This window comes from Primulina eburnea, chromosome 5 (genome assembly GCF_022965805.1).
Source record: "Primulina eburnea isolate SZY01 chromosome 5, ASM2296580v1, whole genome shotgun sequence".
Lineage (NCBI taxonomy): Eukaryota > Viridiplantae > Streptophyta > Magnoliopsida > Lamiales > Gesneriaceae > Primulina > Primulina eburnea.
The window spans coordinates 5,126,816-5,150,650 of NC_133105.1; the positions used below are offsets into that span (position 1 = coordinate 5,126,816).

Below are 23,835 nucleotides of genomic sequence, written 5' to 3' on the forward strand. Positions count from 1 at the left end.
CTAAACACTAAGCGATGGATGATAGCTCGTTTACCATCTAATTCTTTGTAGAACATTGATAATAAGACGTGATTTAAGCTCATATATATGAGATAATTAAAGATAAAATGATATAATTAAATATAGTAAAGATATTATCAGGTAAATTTTTCTCCAGATGTTATTGCTTGCTAGGCTAGGCTACATCGTGTTAAAAACATTTGGTTGGGATTTGAATAGTTTAATCTTCAACGATGCACAAAAAATAAAATCAATCTTGAATGAATATAAAAACAATGCATGTTTCCTAAAAAAATAAAATAATGCATGTTTTGCCGACACGAAATAAGATAAGTTTTGAATTATTTAATTTTATTTTTTTCAAAAAAACCGACAAAAAAAAGTAAAAGTAAAAGATTCCTGTTGTCACCAAAGGTAAAAGATAAAAACTCGTGTGAGACAATTTTACGTGTCGTATGTTGTGAGAAAAATTTTTTATTTGGGCCATCCATGAAAAATTATTATTTTTTACGCTAAAAATATTATTTTATATTGTGAATATCGATAGGATTGATCCGTCTCAAGATAAAGATTCGCGATATCGTCTCATAATAGACTTACTAATGACAAAATATATATAATTTATATCCCATCAAAAAATTAAAAAAAAAAGTCGAAGTCAAAAAATCAAAAAGGGGAAAAAACAAGAATATGGTTCATTACTTGATTGATCTTCAAAGTCCTATCCAATCCCAAACAAAGCCCTAACATTCATTTATGCGCAAATCACTCGAATTGAATCTCGTTAAATCCTGAAGATCTTACTGGAGATGCTTCCTGTGAATTCCCAATTGTCGATGTAAATAATGAATTACCATTCCAGCTTCCCCAATCCTCTGTTCTCTTTTGTAAAATAATTCAAACATTGCCACCACAAATTTGAAGTTAAAAAAATCAACTTCGTTCCCTGCATTCCCCCCCTGAACCACAACATTTCTCTCCTTTTTCTGGGTTGTTATCCGTTCCCCTACCGGTCGCCGGCCGTTGTTATACATGGCCATTCCTCGGCGGCGCCACCAGTTCCGCCGCCGCATGATCCCGGCCATCTGTGCCATTTCCGCTGCTCTGCTAATCCTATTTGGTTTCCTCTCTTTTCTCACTCCCTCTCCTACCGGCGATGATCACCTCCGCCGCACGATGGTATCCATATTTTTTTCCAAAAGGATTGTTTTTGTTGATTAGATAATGCTGTTGTTGAATTGGTGGTGTCATTTGTTTGCTGTTTTAGATGGATGTTGAGATTGGCGATGGAAATAGAGCCACGCCAGAGTTTGGTGTCCTGGTAAGGGTTTTATTTGCGCGCTTTAGAATATGGCTGGGATCAAGAGTTTTTATACTGAATGTGATTTGTGTTGGGTAATGAAATGTAGAACAGTGTGGGAGTGCATGATCGTGATCTTTGGAGCTCTAAAAATGCGAAGTTTTACCATGGGTGCAGCACTGCCAGCAACAAATTTGCAAGTGTGTAAATTCGTGCAGCATATTCATTTTATGTGACTTCCTTTTGATATGTTGGTGTTATTTTTTGATTTAGAATTTGTTTCTGGTTCCTGCGTTTCATGTTGCTATATTTGCTGAACATTGCTTAAATATCATGGTTTAATTAACAGAAGCAGCTGCTGTTACAAAACCCAATCGATACTTGGCAATTGCAACAAGTGGTGGTCTAAACCAGCAAAGAACTGGGGTATTAAATGCATGAATTCTCACTTTTGTTTTTCTTTTTGTCATGGATCGTGAAGGATTTTTATTTGTAATTATTGGTCAAGCTTTTCTGAAGAACGAGTTATTATTTTCACCCTTTACTTGTGTCAATTAATGGAAGAGAAGTATTAGGAATTGTGTTGAATTGGAACCAAGGACTTGGTGTGTTTTTATTGACACTTTATGGAAGATGTATTAATCATAATCTTGTCATCGTTAATTGCCCTTGGGTATTTGTGAAATACATGTAATTTTTTGTGACGTAGAGAATATGAATCACATTCTCTCTCTCTCTCTGAACTTACGGTTTTATAATATAATAATAATTTAAAACATAATTTATGTTATGCCAGTTTCCTCTGTCCTAATCGTAAACATTAAGTTCAGTTGAGAAAGATGGTGACATGCATGGTGGTAAAAGCTTAATTAGCTTTGCACGATGGATTTAGAACTTGCCTTTAGGATCTGAAGTTTGTCCTTATTGTGAATTCTTTGCAGATAACTGATGCTGTTGTTGCTGCTCGCATCTTGAACGCAACCCTCGTCGTCCCAAAATTGGACAAAAAGTCTTTCTGGAAGGACGATAGGTATTTCCTTTAAAGTGCATTTGAGTAGCTCTTACACTTTTGTTGCTTCCTTCTAGGTTTTCAATGTTACTTTCTTATGCAGCAACTTTTCAGATATCTTCAACGTTGATTGGTTTATATCATATCTAGCAAAAGATGTTAAAATCATAAAAGAGCTCCCCAGAAGAAAGCGTGTTCAGAATCCATATACTATGCGTGTTCCAAGAAAATGCAATGAACGTTGCTATGTTAACCGTTTATTACCAGTACTTGTAAAGAAACATGTGAGTTGACTCGTGAAAATTGTTATCCTTACATTGTATACCTTTTCTCTATCGTATACTTCTTTCGACAGATGGAGACAATAAAAGTGAATTTGTTACTCTGTGGAATCATATTATTAGTTGCAATTTGCAGTTTGTCTTGCATATGTTTTTCTTGATTTGGTTAGAGTTCATGTATCAATTCAGCCAAGCATGCCAAGATGAACACCTACCTTTTTAAATGTTGTCTTGTGATAGCTTTTAGGATACATGTAATATATGACCTATATAACTTGATCAATTTCTTCATACTTTGACTGGCCCTAGTTCTGCATGTAATGATTTACTGAAACACTCGAAAACAAATTGTGGCTGCTTGTTGGGTTGTGTTTAGCCTCATGTTTTCTCAAGCCAGTAACGATGATGCCATTCTCCACTTTTTTCTATTTAGCTTGCTGTTACCCAGAAAATTATTTAATGGAATTATTTTTGTTACAGGCTGTCCAGCTGACCAAATTCGACTATAGACTTTCAAATAGGTTGGATGTGGACCTACAAAAGCTTAGGTGCAGAGTCAACTATCATGCTCTGAAGTTCACAGACCCCATTCTTGGTATGGGTGCTAAATTGGTGCAGAGAATGAGAGTGAGGAGCAAGCACTACGTAGCTCTTCATTTAAGGTGCCTAAATGATGTTTGGGTGAATGGTTTTTCGATTTTGAACTTATTCCTTTACTTCCCTTTCAGATCTTTCATCAGCATGGTATTTTGATTACCTATAATATAATATATTTCTTTAGATACCTCACTTGATCTTTTTGTAATTACAATTATACCTCTTGATTTTTGGGTTTTCTACTTTTGCATTCAGGTCATGTTTGGTATGGTTGAATGAAATAAGATAGGAATTGAATAAATTTTGGAATGGAATACAATTAATTCCTATGATTGACATAAGAAAAAATGGAATGGAATACAATTATTTTTAATAATCAAATCATATTATATAAAAAATAGTTAGATAATAATTATTCTATATTATTTCATATCACTTATCATCATCATTATTTATTTTATTATAATTTTTATTAAATAATTATTATTAATATTTTATTTGGTATATCATTATTATAGTTTTATTATTTTTACTCAAAATATTAATTATTATTATTAATATTATATTATTACTATCATTATCTATGATTATATTAATATATGTTGTTATTATTGTTGAATTAATTATTAATCATATTTAATTATTATTATCGTTGTTTTACCATGTTATTATTAAATGGTAATTATTATTATTATTTTATTTATTTATTAAATATAATTATTATGGAAAAAACTAGTATGAAACGGTCTCACGAGTCGTATTTTGTGAGACGGATCTGTTATTTGAGTCATCCATGAAAAAATATTACTTTTTATGCTAAGAGTATTACTTTTTTATGGTGAATACCGGTAAGATTGACCCGTCTCATTGATAAAGATTCGTGAGACCGTCTCACAAGAGACCTACTCAATTATTATATATATTGTAATTTAAAAATTACTATTAATTTAATACTATTTTTATAATTTTATTTATAATAAAATTATATTTTTTTATTGATTTTATTAATTATTATTATAAATATTTATACCAAAAATATTTCAAAAATAAAATGAGATATATATATATAAAGTTGAGAAAATGGGAATGCCAACCAACATGGTAAGACCATTGGAATGACATTCCAAAAGCTATACAAACAAAAAAATGGAATGAAATTGTCCATTCCCACCTCATTCCATCCTACCAAGCATGTCATTAGTGTTTGTACTTTTCATTTAATCTACTTTTGGCTTTTGAAGAGCCAGTCGATTTATTCTGAAATGGCAAGTTAGGATTGTTTTTTATGCAGGTTTTGCTTTCTTTTACAGGTTTGAACCTGATATGCTTGCATTCTCGGGATGTTATTATGGTGGAGGAGACAAAGAAAGAAAGGAATTGGGTAAAATACGGCGGAGGTGGAAAACTTTACATGTAAGTTTTCATATTTCAGCATTTCGTGTTTAATTTTTTTAATGACATATTTTTCGCCCTCATCCTCAAAGTATTGAGGGTTTACCGTTTAATTCCTGAACTCAAAATGTGCCATTTTACTCTATAAACCTTGAAGTATATACCAACTTGGAAGTTTCATTTAAATCTGGAAACCAACCTCAGAAGGAATTAACAGTTTGTGTAGATCTGGTTTTATGCGTTATAAAATAAAAAAAAATACGTGAAAATGCACGGTGATATCTTCATTGGCATTTTAAGTAAGATCTTTCACTACAAAAAAGTCTTAGAATATGCATTTTGCCCCCTCTCCCCCAAAACTTTAATCAATTTTGACATTAGGTTGGTTTTAGATTTGAATGAAAAGGTGCGAAATGGGTCCCATTTTTTAATTTTAGAGGGGTTTACTATGCTACCATTTAACATTGGAAAGATTACTTGCCTTTTTTGTAAGTCTTAATGAGGATGGCAAAACAATGAGACACAGTTGAATAACAATAATTGGTTGGTAATTACCTTCCAGAACCAGGTAGTTTTTTTCCTTCTCTTTTGGGGTGGGAAGTTGGTGGCGGTTGGTCTATGAGTTGACTGTTTTGAACCAACTTACATAAATGGAGAGTTTTCACTGAGATATGTTTAGTTAGATTTTAACTTGAAGGATGTAATTGTTGATGTTCTATACAATTCCAGCGAGTATTTTGATATACTGAGTTGCTGGCTCATTTGCTTTGTGTGTCCTTTCAATGCACAAAGGATCAAACTACCTTTCTACTTTCTGGAAATAGTTTAATAGGCAACATGAATCAAAATTGAGTATCATGGATTAATTTTCAGATTGGTGATCCAGAGAGAGGGAGACGGCAAGGGAAATGCCCCCTTACTCCTGAGGAAGTTGGTCTTGTGCTAAGAGCCCTTGGGTATGACACAGATACTCATATTTATGTAGCGTCTGGAGAAGTATATGGTGGGGAAGAGACATTGGCCCCCTTAAAGGCTCTTTTCCCCAATTTCTATTCGAAAGATACCATAGCAAAGAAGGAAGAGTTGCAGCCTTTTTCTCAGTATTCCTCTCGAATGGCTGCACTTGATTTTATAGTTTGCGATGAAAGTGATGTGTTTGTTACAAATAACAACGGAAACATGGCCAAAATTTTAGCAGGGCGAAGGTTTGCTTTCCTTTCCCTCTGATTTTTTGTTTCTACTTTTTTCTGTGACTTTTAATTATTCTCATCGCCAAATTCTAATGCATTTATAGCTCTCGCTTTCAGGAGATATTTTGGACACAAACCGACAATTCGTCCAAATGCTAAGAAGCTGTACAGACTGTTCTTGAACCGAAATAACATGACCTGGGAAGAGTTTGCCTCAAAAGTTCGTGTGTATCAGAGAGGTTTCATGGGAGAGCCGAAGGTGAGGCCCGGGAGGGGTGTTTTTCATGAAAACCCATCTTCCTGCATTTGTGAAGACTCTGAAGCCAAAAAGACCATGGATCCGATCCCAAAACATAAGAAAGACACAAATGTAGCAGTCGAAGATCAAAACCCTAATGATGAACCAGAATGGTCTGATCCTGAAGATGAAGATGATCAAATGAATCAGCTGGGCAAGTTTCCCCGCAATGAAACTTCCTCAGACTATGACACAGTACCCGAAGAGCCTGAGTTGGAGGAGTTCCTTTCTGATTGAATGCTGAAAGTCATCAGTGTATATAAGCTTTCCTGTTCAATCAATCTGCTGCTTCAAGTGACTAGTCCGCTCATGGTCTTGAGAGTCGGGAGGGCTGTAAATAACATGCTGCATGGACAGCAGACAATATTTTCTTAAATCCGTAGTGTGTATACAAAAGTAGAACACGGAAACATTACTTTGCCAATTAACTTGGCAGCAAATTTGAGGAAATTTATTTAGATATCGATTCAAAACCTGTATATAAATCTGATTTTTTTCTTTCAACATTGTGTAAATAATTGTTGTATCATAAAACTTGAGGGAGGGTAGGGAAATGGATGGCTCTGGGGATTGTGTAAATTTTCTTGCTGTTTATTTTTGTATAAAAAACACACCTCAAATCTTCCTGAGGTATTCTACTAATTGAAATATGTTGATGTATCTTTTCTATATAGAGGTTGCCTCGTTTTTCATTTCTTAAAATGATCCTTCGAACTCCAAAGATAAATTAAATATTTGTGTGGTCGTTCAGGCTTGGTATCCAATATGTATGGAGATTTGTCTCGGTTCGAGCTTGGAAAGAAGATAGATTCAAAAGAGGAACTGACAAGTTTTGGGCCTCTGCCATTTTTCATCCGACTGTAATTTTTACACATATAAACGTAAAATAAATTTGCTAACTCCTGGAACAACACTCAAATAATAATTATACAAATATATTGTTTGATATTTGAGTTATTCTATCTCTTGAAATGTCCAGTGTATTTGTATAATTATTTTTTACCTTATTAATAAATATAATTTTCAAAAAAATAAAATAAAACAAAACGTCTAATTAACCTTATCAGCACACTCTGAACCCCATATTAGGTGATATTTTGTTCGGCTACGTGAGTTACTACCACTGGTCTGTTATGACAAGCGATTGACTCTAATGGAGAAAATGAAACTAAAAAAACTTCCATCTACTAAGTGGGAATTTTGAAACTAGAGCGTCGTTATAATTTCACACGCCGAGGTAGTTTTGGAGAGATTTTGCTTATTTTAAATTGATTACTCTAGAAATTATTTTGAAGTTGGTGAGAAGCTAAAGTAGCGAGCGTTTGAAAATAAAAATCTAAAGTTAATACAAACTAAAATTTGAGTGGAATTTTTGGAAAATAAGTGCTTCAAAATTAATTTTTATTTAAACCAAAACTATATCCTTGAAAAAATATATAAGATTAATAAAAATATATAAAAAAGGACAGAATTTGTATAAACACAAAAAATATGTAAAAAAAAAGAAAATTGCAAATGCAAATTATATAAAAATGATTATTTAAAAATAAATATAATATGAAAAATATTTTAACAATACAAATGTCAACTTATAATTTTAAACTTTAAACAAAAAAGCAAAAGCAAGAAAAAACATAATACTCTTACTTCTATTTTTTGGATAAATGTTACGGAAGTTAAAGTTAACATTCACATATACTCAAAAGCACTTTTATGTAGCCAGAATCTAAGAAGCGCTTCTTAGAGCTCTCTCAAACATTTTTGCCTGAACTCTGACATTTTACATTGTGTTGGATAGATTGAACTTAATTTGAATGAAGATATTTGATTTGAAGAAGAATATAGAGTATGGATTTCAAACGAAATCCATTTTGAGAGTTTTTTTAAAAAAATATATCACAATTATTATTGAAATTGTTTTGACTTTATATTAACCAAATTTGAAAATCACTTAAATTTTTTAAGTTGAAATACGTTGCATTGCATTTGGACCGGATGCTTTGGATTTCAAGAAGTATTTTTTAAAGAATGATTTGAAATAATTTCATATGAGTGGGTCTCATGTGAGACCGTCTTACGGATCCCAATCTGTGAGACGGGTCAACCGTACTCATATTCACAATAAAAGTAGAGTGTGTCTCATGTGAGACCGTCTCACGGATTTTAATCTGTGAGACGGATCAACCCTAGGATACTCACAAAAAAAAATAATACTTTTAGCATAAAAAAGTAATACTTTTTCATGGATTACCCAAATAAGATATCCGTCTCACAAATACGACCCGTAAGACCGTCTCACACAAGTTTTTTCCTAAAAAGTAATACCATCAGCATAAAAAATAATATTTTTCATGGATGACTCAAATAAGATATCCGTCTCACAAATACGACCCGTGAGACCGTCTCACACAAATTTTTGTCATTTCATATTGAGATATATATGAAAGCAATTATAATAATTAAAAAATAACCAGCTAAAATGAATTTACCCAAACAAAAGTTGGATTTGGATTCGAGAAAAAAGATTTGACAATGATTTCAAATCTCTTTGTTTTGTAAGAATTTGGGATTCATCGTCAGTTAATACTAGTGACTATGCACATGCGATGTGTGTGTACAATTTTTTTTATCATTATCAATGGACTAAAATGTAATTTGATAATTTATGGGGTGACTAAATTGATATTGGCAAAAACTTGTGTGAGACGGTCTCACGGGTCATATTTGTGAGACAGATCTCTTATTTGGGTCACCCATGAAAAAGTATTACTTTTTATGCTAAGAGTATTACTTTTTATTATGAATATGAGTAGGGTTGACCCGTCTCACAGATTATGATCCGTGAGACGGTCTCACATGAGACCCACTCATTGATATTTAAATTGTTGAAATAAAAAAAATAAATAGAAGTGTGTGTTGAAATTTTAAAAAAAAAATAACAAAAAACAAAAGTGTAATATTAATATCATGTAAGGGTAAAATTGGAAAAAAAAACTTGATGTCCTCCTAGGTAGTTACTATCATGTGCTCGTCCTTAATATAATAAATAATAATATAATAATATAATAGTATAGATATATCCTGATCCAAGATCCAAGATCCAGATCCAAAATTGGGCCTTCTCGAAAATTTTAACAATCAGCCCAATCCAATGTTTCAACTGCAGATGTAGCCCACAGTTCAGGAATATGTATATGAGGTTCAACACATCGCTCAAGTATATTTTGGCAATTTTTTCCTGAATCGTGGAGTTGCTGTACAATGCAAGGAGGATCAACCGGCGTTGGATATGGACTCAAATATCAGGTCAATTCTAGATCTCCTGAATCTACTAAACATAACTTGGTGAAAAGATTTGAAACCTGGATGGAATTTTAATTTCTGTAGGCGAGGTGCATTTCCGATGTGAAAGCAGATGTAGATCACACCAGTTTCTTAACAGGAACTCTTAGCCTTAAAGAAGAAAACGAAGTATGTGTTGATCTTTACTCGAGCTCAGTTAGCGCCGTTTTAGTTTGGATTTCGGAAGATGTTGATCAAAATAATCTGTGAATTTGCAGGTACATTTGATAAGGCTTTCTTCTGGTGGCACAGAATTGATCTGCGAGGGTTTGTTCTCGCATCCGAATGAAATATGGGATCTCGCATCCTGTCCTTTCGATCAACGCATATTTTCTACTGTTTTCTCTTCTGGTAGTTGTTTACACTCACTTTCAGATTATTACAGAGCTTCATTATCCTAGCTTATGCAATTATTAGATTTTTTCTGTAAAATCTGGTTATGACTAAAAATTAAGCAAGTTTTTGGGATCCCCATCGTATAAATTTATTTGAGCTTGAATTGTTAATGTAGCCTAGTTTTAACTGCATTTAAGCTCTTAATTTGAAACACTTACTGGACTCGAGAAGCTAAGAAATGGTAGAATGTTGATATAATTAGCAGGCTACTAGAGTTTGATTAGTTTTTGCCTTTTATCTTGAAATTGGTTACAGTTAGTTACAAAAATAGGATATTTCCCAATTCCTAATGTTATGCTGTTCACCTCCACCTGATTCCTTTGCTCTTGTTTATGTGTTATCATTATTTTTTTACTGTGTGAACTTTTATTTCATAGGCAGGAGAAAGTCATATTGACTAAATCTATCACATTGTTCACGAACAGTTTCTTAAACATAGATTCTTTAACAGCTGAATTCACTTTAAAAAAAAGTACAAGACTGTTTCATATGGTTTAATCTCGATTACTGTTTAGCTGATGTTTGCTTTGTGTTTTTTAAGGGGAAACATATGAGGCAGTGGTCTGGCAAATTCCTGAGTTATACGGCCAGCTGAGTTCCCCTCAATTGGAACGCATTGCTTCTCTGGATTCTCATACTTGCAAGATTAGAAGGTGATCTTTCTTTGTGGATCAGCAATAGATGAGCTGGTCCAGGATTTGTAACAATTATTAGCATTTTGCCTAATTTCTCATTTCTTCTCCTTATATAATGTGAATATGACACTCTTGTGATTGAAAGTTTGTGTTGAGTACTTGAAATGCCTGCATATAATGAAGCAACTTATCTAAAGAAAGCTAAAATGTTATATTTCCCACGAATTGCTGATATATTTACTTTTCAGATTTTAGAAGCTTCCCGATGCTAATACCTGCTTTTCAATTTCTTCAGTTGGTGTAAAATATCACTGTGGGAAAAAAAACTCTAGGTTCGTGGTAGCTGACTTTGGTGAGCTAATGAAAGTTGATATGGGTTTTACACTCTGTATTGATCCACAAATTGCATCATCAATTGATACAATTTTAGATTAAGTTTCATGGTTTGGTAGAACATCATGGTTGGCAATCTGTTTCTACATGGCCTATTAATTTCGAATCACAGATACTGCAGTTGACGACTATGTCCCATGATTGATTGGAAGGACCATAAATGAGAATGTCTTCCTTTTTGAACATTGAGTACACTTATAGATTGTGAAGATCCTTAGGACTTAATTTATTATTAACCTGAGCTTTTCCTCTTTGATGCTCTTTGGACTCACGCTGTAATTTGGACAAGACGGATCCTTTATTTTGCTGGAATTCCTCTGCTCTAGCAATTCAATTCTACTTTATATACTGAAAGATATTGCTACTATTTGCAGTGTACTTTGGTGGCCCACTGGAAGGCATGACAAGTTGGTTAGTATTGATGAGGAGAATCTCTTCTTGTGGAGCTTAGATATTTCGAAGAAGACTGCTCAGGTATGCATAACTCATCATTACAATTGACAGAGATGCTTTATAATTGATTATTATAGACAACATACTATGGAATTAGCACTGTTTTTAGTCAATTGTGTTTTTACTTCACTGCCCCTACTTTTGAAAAATGGTTGACTTTATGTATGGTCCTTCTAGGTTGTTGGAAAATCTTATTTTAGACTTTCCCCCTTATATTTGGGCCCCTCCTCACATCTTCCCCAATGAAAGTTGAAGCTGCTAAGGGAAAAATAGCCTCGTTGAAAGAATTGGTAATGACAAGGGTTGAAATACTGCCTGAAGTGATTTCACTGTTTCTCGAGCAACATGATTTAAATTCTCTGCAGAAAGTTCCGTCTTTTGAAAATGAATTGGTGCTATAGGCAAAGATATCAATATAATTATGGTTCTAGACCCAATTGTATGGCCATTTTATGATTTTATGAAGACCTATGCAAATTCAATTTGGTTGGTGATTCCTTAGTTTTGTTTTGTGAACAAAAGAAAGCGAAGAAATATTAATTTATTTGAATCATCTCTCCATGTAGCCTACACCGCAACTAGCGAGAATGTGCTATGATGACGATTTGAATCATCTCCTCTCAGTATGTCATGTTTTGTGCTTATTGGTTCACATGAAGATGGTTTAATTTCTTTTTCGTAATTGTCAAAAATGGTTATTTATTTTTCCTATTTGTAGTCGTGCTTTGTGTCATCTGTACAATTGATGCCTTCAGGTTATATGCTTCTGGATAAATAATGGCTGTGAATGCTTAGGTGAAATGTGTTTAAAACTTGTTTATGAATATTATCCTCAGGACTTGATTTTATAAGCATACTTTGGTCTGAGTTATTTTGTTTAGTCTACTGTTTTGCAATGCTCTCTCTTTAAGAGTCATTATCTTTTCATAATGAAATGTGAGTTGGAATGGATTTTTCAGTTTTCTTAATCAACTGTTTTCATGACTCTCACTCTTTCAGAATCATTATCTCTTCATAATAAAATGTGATTTGTACACTTATTATAATGCATGGAATATCTATGTGAGATGCAAATGTGAATTATTGTTGCCAATAATTTTTATTGAATTTTTCATTCTCAATTTTGAAAATTATAACGTTCATTCAATCTTTATATTGACCTACCTTGGTTTCACTCCACTATTTTTCTCACAAAAAAGTTAAATTTATTCTTTATACGTTCATCTCAGTTTCTGTTTACCTTGGTTTAAGTTCAATTATTGCTACACTTCTTGCAATCAAATAGATTGCGATGCTAGTTTTATTTGATCACTTGTTCTCCATTTTGATTTGTTCAGAAGATTTAGTCACGAGTTACCATAAGTTCTTTATCAACATCGATTTGTTTCCATGTTGCATCATGATGTGTTTCAACATGCATTTGGTCGCAGAAATAGGGATCTTGAACCACTTAATGACCCCTTTATGTTCTGGATAATTCTTATCCATTGTCTATTGTGTAATCTAGGTACAATCACAAGAATCTGTGGGCATGCTTCATTATCTATCTGGTGGTGCCTGGGATCCTCATGACTTCAATTCTGTTTCATTGACAAGTGAATCATCGGTACAACTGTGGGATTTGAGGACGATGAAGTATGTTAACTTTGATTCAACTTTTTTGCATATTTCTAAGAAACAAATTAATGGGAACCTATTTTAGCTTCATATTCAAGTTATGCAGTATGTGGATTGTTTGATTATTAAATTGGTTTCATGATTCTTTTATGCGTATAGTTACAGTTTGGTTTTATTCAGTGCTGTAATGCATAGTACAACCCTCTTTTTTCTTGCCTTGTTGCGGTTTTGTCATTTGCAATGAGAATCTACTTTGGTACTTCCTGCTTATTCGAGTTTGCCATGAATGGTATAAGTAAAATTTCAGTCCTGCCGCTATCACTTACTAATATTGATATAGTAAATTTATTAGCTGTTTAATTAGTTGACAACGTATTTTGAAAACAAACATTTTGATTGTGACTATTATTTATGATTCTCGTGCATGCAGGAAGACGGATTCCATTGAGCATTCTCATGTCCGCAATGTAGACTACAACATGAAAAAGAGGTACATGCTTGTAAGTACCATGAAAACTTCACGAGTGCATTTCAAACCCATAGGTTGTCCTATGTTTCCTATCAAAAAAAAAAAAAAAAGGTTGTCCTAGTCTCAAGTAGGTCCTTGGGCATAGTATACCGATGTCTAATATGTTCATGAGATTACATTAAACTGCCACTGCTCATCTTTTTCCTTAAATCTCATTTGACCATTTCATCTGCGAGAATTTTCTAATAAATTTTACCTGATCTTTTACTTCAGATGATCTTGTTTTTCTTGGTAAAAAGGGAATAGTCAACTTTTAGAATCATCTAAACTTGAACCTACATTGCAATATTTAAACTCTTCGCTGTTGGACAAATCAGTCTTGTGTGGCATGCTCACGTTTTTCTCTTTCGAAGCACACTTCCCATCATAGTTTTTTCGATTCTGTCTTTTGAGCCACCGGCCACGCCTAGAAATTATCGTTTGGTTGTAGAAATATCAGGGTTTGGTGATGAATGAAGCAGTCCCATTCTAGACTACTTTTAAGTGTTGCAATATGGCAAGTTGAAGAACATACACGTTGTCCATCTCTTAACCCATAAGACCCTTTTAATTTCACAGGTAACTGCAGAAGATGAGTCTGGCATACATATTTGGGACCTCAGGAAGCTGAAATTCCCAGTTTCAGATCTCCCTGGACATTCGCACTGGTAAATTTTTGCAGCATCAAATGTTGGTTTAGCTTATATTTTTAACATTTATGTGAGAGTTTCAAACATATATCTTCTTTGGATACCTTTACTTCTGTTTATTTTAGTTATTTTTAGTTGTTTGTTCTTTAAAAATGATATATTTTCTTTTCTTTCTTTTGCATTTGTTTACTAATTGTATACCAGTACCTTTGTCATTTGAATAAGATTGTTTAATCACTTGCTATTTTCTCATAATTGATTTTAATGGTGATATTCGAAATTTTTTCACAGGACCTGGACAGTAAAATGTAACCCTGAGTATCAAGGCCTAATTCTGGTACCTTCTTGCTCCTTATTGTCTACAAATCCTTCACACCCACTCTCTTTATGCACGCAGGATGTTATACAGTCGTTGCCCCTGTGAAGATGCTTTTGACGGAGTTTTTATCACCATATCATATGATTAAGCAAATCCATTTTTCCATATGAAATTGGGTTCCAGATCAGATGTGAGTTTCTCTTTTTATATACTGATGTTTTACTGATGATGCAAAGGTTTTGTAGAGTGCTGGAACTGACTCGGCTGTCAATCTGTGGTTTGCCTCTCCTCCAAGCAGTGATGAGCTGACATTAGATAGGTCTGTGGTTCATTTAATTACCAGGACTTGTTTCCATAACAGCGGTTCTTAGTGTTGCTCATAAGTCATAGGTAATGTCATTTTCTGGCAGCTTGGTGGGGCCGCCAAAGCGGAGTACAGATCCATTGCTCAATTCATACAGTGATTATGAAGACAGCGTCTATGGTAACTTTGCAAACTTGATTTGCTTTTGGCTTTAGTTCTGAATCTAATAAACAGCTCATTTTAATTCAGGTCTTGCTTGGAGTTCTCGAGAACCTTGGATATTTGCGTCTCTGTCTTATGATGGGAGGGTAAGATTGCTGATTTCCTAGATTACCTATCCAAATTTAAGATTTATGTTATACGCTCAAAGTTTTTTTTCCCTTATTTGACGCATCGCTATATCTACTTCGACTAATATGTGTGATTTTTTTGCTATGGTTATACAATTTTCACGAGTTTCTTCTGGAGTGTTGGTTACTGTAAGTTTGTTCTCTCTTTGCAGGTGGTCGTGGAATCCATCAAACCTCATCTTCCTAAACTATGAAGTGAACGATTTAGTGGGTGCGACATACGTAATCCAGTTGCTGATTTTCTTTTTGTATCGCATATCAGCTATTCATTTGTTAAATCTAATCTCAACGAGGTTTCTTGCGAAGTTCTGCTATTATTGACGACCATGAAATGTGTCGCATCGGTCCCATCTGTCATATGGTATGCTGATTTTTCTTTCCTTATCCCTTCACACTGTAAACGTGGTTTGGATAAGTTTTGAATTTTATTAAAGTGAGGAGCCATTGATTTTATCCATTGATTTTATGGACTAGCGAAATTTGTTTTGGTTGGATCGGAAAGCTCGGGATATGCAAAAGTGTCCGATCTTTTTTTGTTTCTTTTCCCTTTTATTTCTAGACAAGCATTTTAAATACGTTACTTCAAGGAGCAATTCATATACTTTTCATGGCTAGGATCAAATTGTGGCCAGAGCAGTCAAAAGACCAGAGGAAAAACCTAGAGAAACCGTTTAGCATCATTGGAAATTTTGTCTCTTTGTTTCTCCAAATGGATCGGGCGACTTGCAAAAATATACAGTGACGTAAAGCTTATCCTAATTCCACGTAATTGATGAGTCATTCTCGTCTCCTCGGGCATGTGTCCTTTCATTTATAGACAAGCATTTTAATTACGTTACTTTAAGGAGCAACTCATATAATTTTCGTGGTTATGATCAAATTGTGGTGTCAGCACACTCGAAGACCAGAGGTAAAAACAAGAGAAACTGTCAGCGTTGTCGGAGATTTTGTTATTTGGATTGGACGACTTGCAAAAATATATAGTGTGCGTAAAGCTTATCCTAATTCCCTCTAAATGATTAGTCATTCTCGTGTCATCAGCATGTGTCACTCTTTTCCACCAGGAACTCATCCTCCGAGCGAGCACGTAAGCATACACGACTTTTAATCTTATCCATTTTCCTTTCCAACATTTTATTTGGTTCTGACACGTGGAATGCAAGTAATGATTAAGACGGAAGACATAGGATCTCCGCTATCATTATCTCAAATAAGTGTCTAGAAATCTGGAATCTAATTCCAAAGCCCGTCTTGTCGGAGGCCCACCAGAGCCCACTTGGCTCCCGGTAACCCGCTAAGAAATATTCTTGTGGTTGATGCAGTTAAAATAAATGAGTCGCGTAGACTGTACACTCGAGATCCGACTGGTTAGTAGTTGTCCACTTGGTCCGTAAATGAACTCACCTGGCTGGTAAACAGATCTACGTAGACAATACACAGTTAATTTGATCGTCGTCACTTGCGTCACGAACAGTCGTCAAGTGAGCGTATTTGGAGGGTGATATTAAGGTAGTGTTTGTAAATGTTTAAAAATTATAATTCTGAGGTTTTTTTTTCATGAATTTGCAAAATTTTGTAAAGAAAAATTTCATAATAATTTTTTAAGTTTTTCATAGAGTTAGTTTATTCTTTTATTTGGATTGGACGACTTGCAAAAATATTGTTAGTTTATTCTCTTATTTTGGTAAAATGGTTGGAACCCAAAACCAGAAACACATTAGTAAAAAAGTTGCCACTTGAAAAAAACAAAGGTACGACATACAACTTGAAATCCGGTACAGATCTCCTCCTACAAACTATACTACACTTGATGTTATATATATTAAATTTGTAGAAATTCAAAAAAACGAAAAGCTTCTTGCCTAATATTAATTTAATTTAAAATCTTATGTTTTTGAAAATCAAGCATAAAATCACTTAAATGATGTAAATATGTTAATTTTCTTTAACACATGAGGTTAAATGTCCTTGCCTTTTGAAAATTGGATAATTTATCAGTCTTTATTTGTATGAAATCTTATTTATTTTAGATTTTTCATATGATAGGATGCTAGTAGCTACTCATACACGCATATTCATGTACAAGTAGCATTAGGTTTTCTATACAACTGTTTAATGGACATATATATGTGAAATAGTTTTTATCAATCGATATTTAAAACGAAAAATAATATTTTTAAAATAAAAATAATAAATAATTTACGAATCAAATTGATCATATATATATATATATATATATATATATATATATATATATATATATATATATAATAAAATTGATTCATAAGACAAACACACATGATTTTTGTTATTTATTATATCTATTACTATATATTAAACTTGATGCAATTGTACTAATCGATTTGGTTCGTCAATGTGACATTAACATCAAATTACAAATATAGTCTAAAAAAATTACACATTCATTTTCTTTGTTCAAAGACAAAGCTTTCAAAATCATAATTCTTTAATCTTATTTTTTTAAATCCATTTAAATTTTGTATTTACCAATCCGTTAATTTAAACTCGCTAAAAAAATACTTTAAAAATAAAATTACATAAACTTAACCCATAATATTAATTTACACACACATAATGTGTGCAACGATAGCTAAGTAACGGAGAACGAGTAGAGTCGGACCTATCTTTTTTTCAGAAAAAACTTGTACGAGACAGTCTCACGGATCGTATTTTATGAGACAGATCATCATCCATGAAAAAATATTATTTTTTATACTAATAATATTACATTTTATTGTGAATATCGATAAAATGGATCAATATCATAAACAAAGATTTACGAGACCTTCGTCTTTTCTATAGTCGGTTAATGGTCGAGCCAGTAGAACTCGAAGTCACAATAACGAGTGAAATTATGACAGGTGGCTTATCAATTGCGGTGCTCAAGGGACCCACTGCCCCCCTCGTGTATTCGCAGCCCTCTCTGTTGCCGGATCTAACACCACCAATTCGTTCATTTAATTTATCATTTTACTGACCAAATTCAATCCGATTTCCGTACTTAACCCTACGCCAATTCAATTCACTCCCCGCTGCTGTTGGAATATATATAAGGATACCGCAGATCAAGGAAAACGCAGCACTCCGATTCTATCCGGTTATCTCTGCACCAATGCCTGCGTTTCTCTTCCTTTCCCCGCCTATCTCTCTTCCTATAAACCCAATTCTCAAGAATTGTGTGTGTTTCTAGGTTAAACAATTTGCATTTGATAAACCCTCTTTTTTTTGGCCGGAAGCGAGGAGGATTGATCCTTCTCTAGCCAGATTTTGTTGCTGCTTAACGGCATTGATGTAAAATTTTGAAAGGCGGGCATGGCGGCTGCAAGGGGGTTTGCGACGCCGTTAAACGTGAGGCTATTGAGGAGAACTGACGTGGCGCTCGTCAATGGTAAGAATGGAGTGGTTCTGGAGGTGCGGGGGAAGAAGAGGAGGTCTCTGGCGGAGGGAATTGTAAAGTGCTGTTGTTCGGAGATTCGGAGGGTTAGTGGGTCGGGTAAGAGCGTGGAGAAGTTCGAGGACCGCCGGTTTGACCCGAATAAGAGCTCAAATTATCGTGGTATGGCCCCAGCCATGCCCTTTGCTTCTTCTCAGTAAGCCTTTTTTACTCGGCCTTTTCTTTTTTCAGTGCATAAATGACAAGAAAAAGGTTTCATCTTTCTTTCTGCATAGAGTTGTGATTCTCATTGTTTTGGATTTTTGGGCGTAAAAGGCTGCTTAATATTTTCTTTGATTTTGATTTAATTCTGACAGTTTACGATTTGATTTGATGTGACTTGTTTGTTAGAATATAGCTTGAGGCTTTTAGGCAAATGAGATCAACCTGAGAATTGCCGTTTATGAATTCTACGTAGACTAGCGATGTCTTTCGTAGTCTGAGAAGTCGAAAACTGTATGATTTGGGTCGTTGATTCATTTGGTATGTTCTTTCCTTCAGAGTAACAAGTGGATGTCTAAGAATAAGATAGGCTCTGAATAGACGTGCTTATTTAAAATTTCTGGAAATGTAGGATGCGTGAGAGATGCCCAACCGGTGATTATCTATTATATGACAATAACTAGAAAATTAAATATCAGTTTCTCTTCCGAGCGTTACAATAATTATAGTATCGTTCAGCAAAATCACGCATATTTGATCATGATGATGGTTATTAGCATAGATTAGAATAACTATGATAGCATTAGTGTATATCTTTGTCAGTTGGGTAAATTAAACATCCTCCTTCTCCAATTACGTGATGAAGGATAGATGTATTTGTTTATTTGAAGTAAAAGTTATGTATCTTGGTATGTTGTAGATCTCGGTTTGTTTCAAAACAAGAGAAGTTCTTCTTCCGATGCACGCCAAGAAATTCAGGTCCTCAGTCCCGAGATTCTCCCCCCAAACGAGGTAAAACATTTGTAATTTCTAGCTCTGGCTTCGATAACAACTGTTAAATCGGAAGTGTCGAAGAATCTCGATCAACTGTCAACGCATATTTGATTACAGTGTTCGATTCTTTATGAACTGGCTTCATTTATCGTAAGTAATACTCTTTCTGCTGTAGATACTGGAATCGCAAATGAGAAAGACTGGGGTATAAGTTTGTTAAATGAAAATGTCAATGAATCTGGAACCAATGAAGACGGTAGTACTTGGTTCCGTGAAAGTGGAGAAGATCTTGGAGACAATGGTTACAGATGTAGATGGACACGGATGGGAGGTCAAAGCCATGATGGCACCTCAGAATGGAAAGAAACGGTATATGAATGCTGTAAATGTTATTTTAATGCATTGAACATGTGAAGCTATTTGATTATGTGAATTTTCTGTGTCAATTAAACCATGGAACATTGCTCCACTGTATTCTTGTTTTTCTCTACAGAATTTTGTTTTTATATTCCAGTCAAATCAAAACAAAGCCGTATTACTCAGAAAATGGGTCTTCTCCGCAGTCTGAAGATTTGTGGCTTTTATTGGTGAACATTTGTACACTTCATCGCATGAAAACTCCTTTGCGGTGTTATAATGCCATTTGACAATTGAAAATCTTATCCAGAATCAAGTTTGTGCTGCTGAAACCATAATATTCTAATCTAAAGTTTTCGGGATTCAGAATGACCAAATTATATTAAGGTTATGCATTATAAAAGTATCTAATTCACAAAAGAAAGGTGAAGAGCACAACTGTATCTGACTGCATATCAATCTATGATTAACCCTGAGCTTGTTAGAATCACAAATTTTCAGCATATCTTCACAATTTGTCGTTCGTATAATGTTTTTTAACAATATTTGCTATTGGCTATCCTGTTAACTGGATTTGGGGAACAGTTAAAACTGTGGTTTCAAATATTTTATCCTGGAAAACAACAGAAGTTTGACTGTATAATAGACTGGTTATAAAGCATATCAACTATTCAATCACCTAACCAGGTAGCCCTGTTGTTCCTCTGGGGCGAACATGACAACCACTAAATTATTAAGCATTCTCAAAATTTTTCTTGATGTGAACACTCTATGTTTCAATGTCTCCTGAAATTTTTGAATGAATTCATGTGTTTAACTTCTGAGTTGTATTCTTGAACTTCGAAGTAACTGAAAACTTTGTCAGTTCCTAATATTACCAGGTGCAAGATAGTCACATGCAAATATGCCTCTTTTTTTATGAACTTATTAAGTATCATCCCAGGTGGATGCATTTAATTGGATTTGTTGATCTCCTTGACAGTGGTGGGAGAAAAGTGATTGGACCGGATACAAAGAGCTAGGTATTGGCACTCGGTTCTTTATGAACTTTTTTCAACTGAACACGGATTGTTTTGGTTATTCAATAAAAAGAGATTCTTTGTTAGGTTTGTTTCCCTCAGGATCTCATGCCATCTTGAAGTGCTTATTTTCAGTTGATCTGATACAGGTGTTGAGAAATCAGGAAGAAATGGAGAAGGAGACTCTTGGTGGGAAACCTGGCGAGAAGTTCTTCACCAAGATGAATGGAGGTTTGACTTTGAATTCACCAATGCAAAATTCATATTTTAAAAACTATAAAAGAAGACATTTTTGCGGACTCTATGTACTTTTACCATCCTCACAGATACCAATTTATTTTACTGCAGTAATCTAGCTAGGATTGAACGGAGTGCACAGAAACAAGCGAAATCAGCGACTGAAAATGCTGGATGGTATGAAAATTGGTGAGATAAGTTATATCCAATTCTAGTAATATCATTAACTAATTTGCATTTGATGATCAATTCTACATGAAATTTAATTACTGTCCTATGCAGGTGGGAAAAGTATGATGCCAAAGGCTGGACTGAGAAAGGTGCCCAAAAATATGGTAGATTAAATGAACAATCATGGTGGGAGAAGTGGGGGGAGCATTATGATGGAAGGGGATCAGTCCTGAAATGGTATTTCTCCACCCTTTTCTTTTTCCTTCCTTTGGCCTGGCGTCTATTTGCCTTGGATTATTCAAGGTTTTGATAACTTCATAGGTGTCTACAGTTGCACTGTTATATGCGACAATCTCATTGCTGAATAATTTTTCAAGAAAGAAAAGCTCTCTTGTTAGGCTTCATCGGTTTAGCATCTGTTCATCTATTGTCTATTGTGAGTAGGAGTGCATGAAAATTTAAATCGGATTGAAACGGTATACCATGGGATGTCTCATCTCCAGGACTGACAAGTGGGCAGAGACTGAACTCGGAACCAAATGGGGAGACAAGTGGGAAGAGAAATTTTTTGCCAGCATAGGTTCACGTCAAGGAGAGACATGGCACGTATCACCTAGTGCTGAAAGTACGTGATCCACTCTTATATGTATGGCAAATAGACAAACATATGCTTGGTCATTTGTGTGCTGGAGTGTAGTCCGTGTAGTCCCTTTAATTACCCAAGTTTTTGTCATATGTAACTCGCTAGTTTCATGGATCATGATGCTACGTAAATGTGGAAAGATGAACACAATTATCTTGTGATTCATATCGAGCAATCAAATAAAACAGAGTATTAATTATCCGAACCCTGGTTCTGCACATATGTTCACCATCCTGAAACTAAGAACATGTTTTTGATACCCATATGTATTATTAATTAATTGTACAAATCCTTTCTTAAAGTTCCATTAAATGAATTAATCTAATCATGATTCAGTATGCCAGAAAAATCGATTTACTTTTGATCAAGTGGACTTTTCGGTGATGTTCTTTTTCCTTGTTTATTGATTTCTGTCCAAATTATAGGGTGGTCAAGGACATGGGGAGAAGAGCACTTTGGGAACGGGTAAGTGGTACACAACCAATCTTCTCTGCTAGTAAAATTAGCTTCCTTTACGATGATTATCAAGAATTCTCTGTTTGAAAATGTTTCTAATGAAACTTTCTTGCAAGAATTCCGCTCGTAGCCAATTGCACCTCCATTGTCTCCTTTGTATCAATTGCAGCAGCAAAGATGCAATATTACTCCTGAACATAGAAATTGACAATATATAATTTATTTTACAGCAAAGTGCACAAGTATGGCAAAAGTACAACCGGAGAAAGCTGGGATATAGTTGTAGATGAAGAAACATACTACGAGTATGTCTTGTTCCCTATCATATTTAACTCTTCCATCTTCTATACTTGATGTCTCTTGTGCTTCCTCGTACACAAACTGACGTGTTTTAACTTGTAATCGAAGGGCCGAACCACATTATGGATGGGCTGATGTTGTGGGTGATTCAACACAGTTACTGTCCATCCAACCTCGAGAGAGACCTCCGGGAGTCTTTCCAAATATCGACTTTGGTACGGCTCCCCCGCCTGCAGAAGAGCCACCCGAGTCATCTTTTTCACAGTGATGAAATGGCACAAAATCAAAATGAGTTGTGTGCTTTGGAAGTTCACTAAATCTATGTGTAAGGAGTTGTTTAAAACTTGATGTGTTGCAGAATATTTCTCCATTCATTCTCCATTTTATTCATTCTTTCAAATATTGCTGCCCGCATATCATCAATGATTAGGATATTTTGGGCATTTGGTTGAACGAGTTTTGGAGGTATATTGGTGTCAGACTTTTATCGACATTTGTGGAGTTTAAAATATAACGATATTCAATCTAGATTTTTATATACTCTATAAAATTTAAGTTGCATACATACAATGTATGTATATATTAATTAATTCATTATTTTATTTTCATATTAAAAATTCATATAAAATTTTACTTAAAATGAATGAAATTATTATAATTTTGATTTTAAAAATATATTATTAATTAAATAAACATGTTTAGTTGATTTGAATGAATTAATTTAATATGAACAAATTTAGTAATAATTTATTTATTATATTTTGTCAATAAGTAAAAAAAAATTATATTGATTAATATTTTAAATAAATGAACGTTATTCATATTCAATTATTACTTTAAATACATTAAATAAATCAAAATAATAAATTGTAAAATTCACAAAGTTTATAAAAAAGTTTACAAAAATAAATTTACAAGATTTTATGAAAATTTTATTGTAATCTAAAAAAATATATGAACTCCACAAAAATGAGATGTTTAAAAAATTAATAAATCTCTATAATAAATACATCTGTTAAGGTATTCTATTAAATTGTTGATATCATCGTTTTCAAATGGGTTTTCATATTTAATCTACATATACGATAAAGGCTCTCTTTTCGGATTTGTAGGACCAAATGAGGTTGGGCGGCGGGTTTCATATTTAATCTACATATACGATAAGCTAATTTGGGGCGTACTAAACTTGCAAACAGACACATATCAGACTAAAATTATAATTTTTCAT

The 23,835-nt window shown here is 33.9% G+C and overlaps 3 protein-coding genes across 6 annotated transcripts; all 3 read left to right on the forward strand.

Annotated features, from left to right (window-relative positions):
• The first annotated feature begins 695 nt into the window (after positions 1-695).
• Positions 696-6,656, forward strand: LOC140832610 (O-fucosyltransferase 16-like). Its single transcript, XM_073196719.1, has 10 exons — positions 696-1,179; positions 1,268-1,321; positions 1,410-1,500; positions 1,650-1,726; positions 2,242-2,330; positions 2,413-2,593; positions 3,071-3,252; positions 4,498-4,600; positions 5,453-5,784; positions 5,887-6,656. Exons 1-10 carry the CDS (start codon positions 1,033-1,035, stop codon positions 6,302-6,304), a joined length of 1,674 nt encoding a protein of 557 aa, XP_073052820.1. The 5' UTR covers positions 696-1,032; the 3' UTR covers positions 6,305-6,656.
• Positions 6,657-9,217: 2,561 nt separating this feature from the next.
• LOC140832611 (WD repeat-containing protein DWA2-like) lies at positions 9,218-16,362 on the forward strand. Of its 4 annotated transcripts, none has more exons than XR_012118140.1 (14): positions 9,218-9,373; positions 9,455-9,538; positions 9,628-9,760; positions 10,347-10,458; positions 11,208-11,307; positions 12,794-12,921; positions 13,334-13,403; positions 13,991-14,079; positions 14,353-14,398; positions 14,626-14,699; positions 14,791-14,864; positions 14,934-14,992; positions 15,187-16,019; positions 16,099-16,362. XR_012118140.1 is itself a non-coding variant. In XM_073196720.1 (13 exons), exons 1-13 carry the CDS (start codon positions 9,329-9,331, stop codon positions 15,226-15,228), a joined length of 1,056 nt encoding a protein of 351 aa, XP_073052821.1. In that variant the 5' UTR covers positions 9,218-9,328; the 3' UTR covers positions 15,229-16,362. The 4 variants fall into 4 exon arrangements, 1 of the variants encoding a protein (XP_073052821.1); XR_012118141.1 differs by having other exon boundaries at positions 15,187-15,799; positions 15,927-16,362; XR_012118142.1 differs by having other exon boundaries at positions 15,187-15,772; positions 16,019-16,362.
• A 1,657-nt stretch (positions 16,363-18,019) lies between these two features.
• On the forward strand, positions 18,020-23,099 carry LOC140832612 (protein EARLY STARVATION 1, chloroplastic-like). Its single transcript, XM_073196721.1, has 11 exons — positions 18,020-18,645; positions 19,351-19,442; positions 19,600-19,793; positions 20,764-20,803; positions 20,950-21,031; positions 21,149-21,226; positions 21,320-21,445; positions 21,712-21,833; positions 22,277-22,316; positions 22,538-22,612; positions 22,716-23,099. Exons 1-11 carry the CDS (start codon positions 18,368-18,370, stop codon positions 22,873-22,875), a joined length of 1,287 nt encoding a protein of 428 aa, XP_073052822.1. The 5' UTR covers positions 18,020-18,367; the 3' UTR covers positions 22,876-23,099.
• The last annotated feature ends 736 nt before the right edge of the window (positions 23,100-23,835 follow it).

Coding starts and splice junctions, on each gene's coding strand:
- LOC140832610 (XM_073196719.1), top strand. CDS start 1,033: ATGGCCATTCCTCGGCGGCGCCACCAGTTCCGCCGCCGCATGATCCCG. Junction 2,594..3,070: donor CAGTACTTGTAAAGAAACAT/GTGAGTTGACTC, acceptor TTTTTGTTACAG/GCTGTCCAGCTGACCAAATT. Junction 4,601..5,452: donor GGAGGTGGAAAACTTTACAT/GTAAGTTTTCAT, acceptor ATTAATTTTCAG/ATTGGTGATCCAGAGAGAGG.
- LOC140832611 (XM_073196720.1), top strand. CDS start 9,329: ATGCAAGGAGGATCAACCGGCGTTGGATATGGACTCAAATATCAG. Junction 10,459..11,207: donor CATACTTGCAAGATTAGAAG/GTGATCTTTCTT, acceptor TACTATTTGCAG/TGTACTTTGGTGGCCCACTG. Junction 14,399..14,625: donor AGTATCAAGGCCTAATTCTG/GTACCTTCTTGC, acceptor AAGGTTTTGTAG/AGTGCTGGAACTGACTCGGC.
- LOC140832612 (XM_073196721.1), top strand. CDS start 18,368: ATGGCGGCTGCAAGGGGGTTTGCGACGCCGTTAAACGTGAGGCTATTG. Junction 18,646..19,350: donor ATGCCCTTTGCTTCTTCTCA/GTAAGCCTTTTT, acceptor GGTATGTTGTAG/ATCTCGGTTTGTTTCAAAAC. Junction 21,834..22,276: donor CGTATCACCTAGTGCTGAAA/GTACGTGATCCA, acceptor TCCAAATTATAG/GGTGGTCAAGGACATGGGGA.